Source organism: Otolemur garnettii, unplaced genomic scaffold, assembly GCF_000181295.1.
Source record: "Otolemur garnettii isolate 467f Iridium unplaced genomic scaffold, OtoGar3 scaffold00054, whole genome shotgun sequence".
Lineage (NCBI taxonomy): Eukaryota > Metazoa > Chordata > Mammalia > Primates > Galagidae > Otolemur > Otolemur garnettii.
Genome location: NW_003852449.1, coordinates 202,744 through 208,643, shown reverse-complemented (window position 1 = coordinate 208,643; position 5,900 = coordinate 202,744). Strand labels below are relative to the sequence as shown.

Genomic DNA, 5,900 nt, shown 5'->3' with positions numbered 1-5,900 from the left:
GTGACTGCTGTGTGCCGCCACTGTCACAGGGGCATCACAGGTGACTGCTGTGTGCCGCCACTGTCACAGGGGCATCACAGGTGACTGCTGTGTGCAGGCAGACACCTCTGGGGAGCCCTGAAAGGAGCTGTGGCTCATACTGAAGACAAGCATGGCAGCTGAGATTGGTCTGTGCTTGTGGAAGGGATTTTAATTTAAAGCTGCCTTTGGCTATCAGGCTCCTTGGTTGCCACCTCTCTCACCCCTTGGTTCTTTGGTGGAGCTCTTCCTCCAGCTCTGCACTGGGGAGGGTACTGTGGGGCTCTCCTCAGACAAGGGGCAATGCCCACCTCCTGGCCATGGTGACAGCACCCTGGGGCTGAGAGCCGGCTGTTTGTGTCACAGAAGCTACTTTGTGGCTGTTCACTCCTTGCTATTGGAGAGGCTGTGTGTCACCACTATTGTTCTTCTCTGACCCTCACACTGACCCTTTCACCTGGGTCGTCCGTATTTCATGATGTGGCAGTTGAGTCTTATGGCTACTCCATAACCTGCCTAAGGAGACACTTGGCTTTAGCAGGTGTCAGGATTTGAGCTTGGGCCTGAGCCCCAGCCATGCCTGCACTTGCCTGCTGAGGGCCCCGACATAGACAGGCCTGGTCGCTGGGCAGGGCCCCACGAAGGGCCGCAGCTGGCAGATGTCACCCTGGCATAGGAGAGGTACTGAGTGCGGGAGAGCTCTGCAGTGGTGCCACGGGCGGGTTCTTTCTGCTTCGGTGCTGTGAAACACTCCCTCCTCTGATCAGCTCATCTCATTTGCTTTATGTAGAAATATTATGTTTTTGACACATTGACTGCCACACACAAAAAGAGAACATTTTTCTTTGGAGTCATGGTATTTTATTATGAAAATAGAATAAAAACTTTGAAAAGAAAATAATCCTAAAATATACATCAATAAAAAGTAATATAAAATGTGAAAATTAGCACTGTCAAAAGTAATGTGAAAACTTAAAAAGTAGTTCACAGCTCATGTGGCAGTTACTGTGCTAAAAATGTATTTAGTTAGCTTGACTATTTTAAGGTAAACTAAAACAGAATAATCTTAATTTTGCTGTGTGAAACTGCTAGGCTACTTTAATAGGGTAAGAATTAGCCTTTATTTAACAATTATTATTAAAACTTGGTTGTATCTTACAAGTCATTAAGCCTTTCAGTACACTGGTCTGTAGAATCCTTATGCTGTGACTAAAGACAGTGAAGTGGGTTTCACAATCAGCCGCCACTCCGAGCTTGCCACTGTGCCACCTGCTCTAACCTCTGTTCTGTGTTGCAGCTGAAGCACATCCCGCCCTACGGCTTCCTCTACCACAAGCAGCTGCAGTCCCTCTTCAGACAGTGTGGGCAGGTGCGCTCCATCGTGTTTGATGGTGCCAAGTAAGTAGTGTCTTTGTAACCAGTGGCCGTTAGGAAGGAGACACAGCGCTAATGAGTTTGTAGGTGCCACTTCTCAGAGCCAGCTGCACGTAAGCAGGAGGCTCTTCACATGGAGTACTGGTTTATCTCACTGTCGCTAGTGGTTTGTCTTTCTTCTGACTAGGTGACCTCCAAAGGAGCTGAGCTCTGTGGCCAGTGGTCGGGTGGCCACTCGGGGCTGTCCTCGTCACTTTCTGTCCCCAGAATTTCTTAGTGAGTCGCTATTGTCAGTTATTTTGTAGGCCAGAAGGATGTGCCCATATAGTGTGTCTGCAAAGTTATTTAAAATATACGTGTTCTAAATATTTGGGGAAGACAAATACTGTACAAATTCAGTTACGCTCAGGTTTTAATTTAGGAGAGGAACAGGATGTGTTGGCCTGTTGCTGTGAGTCTGTGCTTTCCACAAACAAGACTATTTCCAGTTTTAAAATTGATTTTTACTTTTTAAGTTAGAATTTGTTTTCCATTGTTGTAGAATTTTATTTTTTTTGAGACAGAGCCTCATAATGTCGCCCTTGGTAGAGTGCTGTGGCATCATAGTTCACAGCAACCTCAAACTCTTGGACTTAAGCAATTCTCTTGCCTCAGCCTCCAGAGCAGCTGGGACTACAGGCGCTTGCCACAATGCCCAGCTTTTTTTTTGTTGTTGTAGTTGTCGTTTTAGCAGGCTTGGGCCAGGTTCGAACCCACCAGCCCTGGTATATGTGGCTGGCACTGTACACTGTGCTACGGGTATCAAGCTTCTATAAATGTTTTATAAATTTTTATTTAACTTGACAAAGCTTTGTCAGTCTAGTAAATAAGAACATTTTACTTTGCCTTTGATTAATGTCGTTAACTCAAGCTGAACATACTAAATTCATTTTCAGCTTGGATTAACTCTCTCCAGTATTTTAAGGTCCATTTCTATGCTTAATGTATTGATTTTCTTTGTAGGCCTTTATATCCTCATGGGGAAGATTCATAATTGTAACAAAAAATAACTTTTCTAAAGACTTTTAACAACTTTATAAGATTTAATGAATTAAACTTAGTGTCTGAAGTTTTCTTAAATATTCTAATATAAATAGTCATATTCTTTGTCATGTTAAAAATCATGTGCTTAAAACTGGAATCACAGCTAAGCGGTTCTTGACTATTGGAAGTCACTTACTGGGGTTGCGTTTCCTTTGTCTGGGGACATCCTCTGACTGGAGTGGTCACACATCTGGTCTGTCCTGAGTCACAGCGCCTTTGCTCACTAGGCTCGACTACTGGATCAGAGTCTTTGTTTCATGTTCTTACTGTCGGGGACTTCTTTCTAGGTTCTTATATTTTACTGCATTCCTTACATCTCCAGCTTTTTAGTCACAATACAAATGTCATGCCAAGTGTGGGGGCAGTACTAGTATTCTTTCTGATTATATCAGCAGCAATTCTTGTGATTCAAGTATTTGAGCACAGAGATATCCAAGAGCAATTCAGAGAGCAGGAGCCGCCCTGTGTCTCGTGGAGTGTGAAGGGCTTTGGGCCATGGTCGCTGGTGGGACTGGGCACCCCATTTCTTCCATGAGAAGCTTTCGAAAGTGCAGTGGAGGGTGGAGGTAGGACTGGCTCCACCGACATCGGCCTGTTGTGAAGGGCCACGGAAGAGGCCTGGAAGGTCAGAGGATATTCCCTCTGCAGCCCAGTGTGGGTGCAGTGGTGTCCACTCAGGACTCAGGTGGAAGGGCAGGGGGAGCAGGGTTAGGTTGATGCTCTGGTAGGAGGAGGACGTGAGCTAGTCTTGACCTGGAAAGCACTGGACCATGCCAGGCACAGTGGCAGTGTCTAGTAGAACCTGATTTGCAGGGGCCAGGTACTGTGTCTTGGGTGGTTTTTTGTGGCAGACGAGTGTGAACAGGAATAGATGGGAACTTGGAGACCCTCAGGGTTCTGATCTGAATCAGTGGCAGATGGAAGTAGGCAAGACAAGAGGAGGGGCCCATCCTGGAAGCAGCAGGCACAGCAGAGGCAGTGAGGGCGGGACCAGTGTGGAGGTCCAGCAGCTCCTCTCTGTGGCAGCCCTCAGACTGCAGCACACTGGTCAGCGTTGAGAGCTGGTCTCAACATAAGGAGCCAGTCTGCTATACTGACCCGTACACGAGGAGGGGGGCACATCCAGTTTATGAAAATCAGGTCTACTTAAGGGGTGTTCAGTGTTGGGCGGGTGGGCTATGGAGGTTCTGCTGTAGTTTCTATTAAACTGCAGCCCTTGGTGTATGCCCCTGCAGCCCTGTGCTTTCTGTGTCCACACTGCAAGACCTGACCCTCTTGGACTTCTCTCTCCTTTGTCCTCCACACGCAATCATCACTTAGTTAGGAGATGAAAACGGGTGAGTCAGGCAGTGGTGGAAGGAGCTGTGGAGGAAGGAATCTCCAGGCAGTGGGCTGCTCAGGACACGGTGGCAAGAGGGCAGCCCTGACACTCCGGCTTGGCATCCTCTCCTGTCACTCACAAGGATGTTTCCTTGAGAAAGCTTGCTTCAGAGTGGTTTGTAACAGTGGGAGGGTCATGAATCTGTGTGACTTGTGGCTACTGTCTTGACCAGGGTGTTAGGATACCTGCACACTGACAGGGCAAATTCACGGGTCTCCTTGTGCCACAGACACCCTCAGGCACCCTGCCTGTGCTTACTGCACACCCTGTAGCATGGGCTGGTGTGGGACCCTGATACGTGTGGGGCATCCACCAGGGTTCTTGGTAGTGAATAACAGGGACACAGAATCCCTGAACTTCATGCTTGTATGGCTTTCCATACCCATGTGTTACTTTATAGTGGCAAAAAGCAAAGAGAGATAAACTGTCTTTCTGTTATAGTTATGAAAATTAAGATTTCCTAGCTGAAAATTTCATGTGAATTTAGTGTTTATTCTGCCTTAGCTGAAAATGATTATATTTGGTTTTAAAGACATGCCATATTTCTCATAAGTGAATAATTTCCCCTTAAATCAATAAATATCTGTTATTGATTAATTATAGTTTGAAGAGTTGCTGGCATTTTTGAGGAGAGATGTGACATTGAGAATTTCTGTCTGATCTTGAGAGAAGTGAATATGCATTTCTTTTTTATCAGATGCCTGCTAAGCTTATCTTTTAATTTGCATTTGTGGAACAGAGCCTTTGTGGAGTTCTCACGTAATCCAACAGAGAGATTCAAGACCCTCCCTGCAGTGTACATGGCCATAAAGATGTCTCAGCTGAAGGTCTCCCTAGAGCTCAGCGTGCACTCTGCGGAGGAGATCGAGGGGAAAGTGCAGGCAGGGAGCGTGTCCAAGCTCCGCAGTACGAGGTAACTCCACCTGCCTGCATGTATTCAGCCACGGGGCTTGGATGACACTGATCTACCTTTGCTTAGTTCACAATGACAGCATTGGCTTTGTAGGCAGGTGGAGTTGCTTTTGTTCAGGCTTGTCTGGAACGTGTGAGCTCAGATGGTCCACTCACCTGAGCCTCCCAGAGTGCTAGGATTGTAGGCACCATGCCTAGTCCTTTCCTTTTGTTTTGGAACAAAAATATTAAGAGAGGAAAAATTTATTTTTATCAAATTTGTCTTTTATATGCCAGAGCTCAGCATTTACTATCTTACTGCTTTAAGAGGTGCGTCATGTGTTTTCTAACAGCACTGAGCCAAGTGTGAACTAATGTATTTTTCTAAAGGTTGAAGCCACTCAACTTCTGAAATCACAAGTTAGGAAACATGTCAGGTCCTATATTTAGAATTTATACTCTTAAAAGTACATTTTCTTTAAAAGGAGTCTTGGCTTTTATTTTTATTTTTCATCTTTTTTAATTTTTTTGAGACAGAGTTTCACCTGGGTAGAGTGCTATGGTGTCATAGCTCACAGCAACCTCAAACTCATGGGCTCAAGCAATTCTCCTCTCTTAGCCTCCTGAGCAACTGGGACTATAGGCACCTACCACATTGCTCAGCTAGTTTTCTATTTTTAGTAGAGACAGGGGTCAGGCTGGTCTAGAATTTCTGAGCTCAGGCAATCCACATGCCTCGGCCTCCCAGAGTCTGGGATTACAGGTGTGAGCCACTGCACCCGGCCAAGTCTTGGCTTTTAGATTGTTGTTCTAGATGGCAGTGTGTGACTGTGGAGCGTGTACTCCTTGGGGGACAGCTCAGGGAGCTGCCAGAAAGTCATGTTTGTGATGAAATCAAATTTGTCATCTCTGGCCTTAAATGGTTCAAGTGGCTAAGGCACCAGCCACATACACGTAAGGTGGCGGGTTCGAATCCAGCCTGGGCCTGCCAAAAACAACAATGACGGCTGCAACCAAAAAATAGCCAGGCATTGTGGTGGGCGCCTGTGGTCCTAGCTACTTGGGAGGCTGAGGCAGGAGACTCACTTGAGCCCAGGAGTTGGAGGTTGCTGTGAGCTGTGATGCCACAGCACTCTACCCAGGGGGATAGCTT

At 46.4% G+C, this 5,900-nt stretch overlaps 1 protein-coding gene across 1 annotated transcript in view; it reads left to right on the top strand.

Annotated features, from left to right (window-relative positions):
* TDRD9 (tudor domain containing 9) overlaps positions 1-5,900 on the top strand; it is a 123,069-nt gene that overhangs the window by 86,472 nt on the left and 30,697 nt on the right. Inside the window, 2 exon segments of the mRNA XM_012806546.1 lie at positions 1,316-1,416; positions 4,596-4,769. Of these exon segments, the coding sequence (XP_012662000.1) occupies positions 1,316-1,416; positions 4,596-4,769 (275 nt within the window).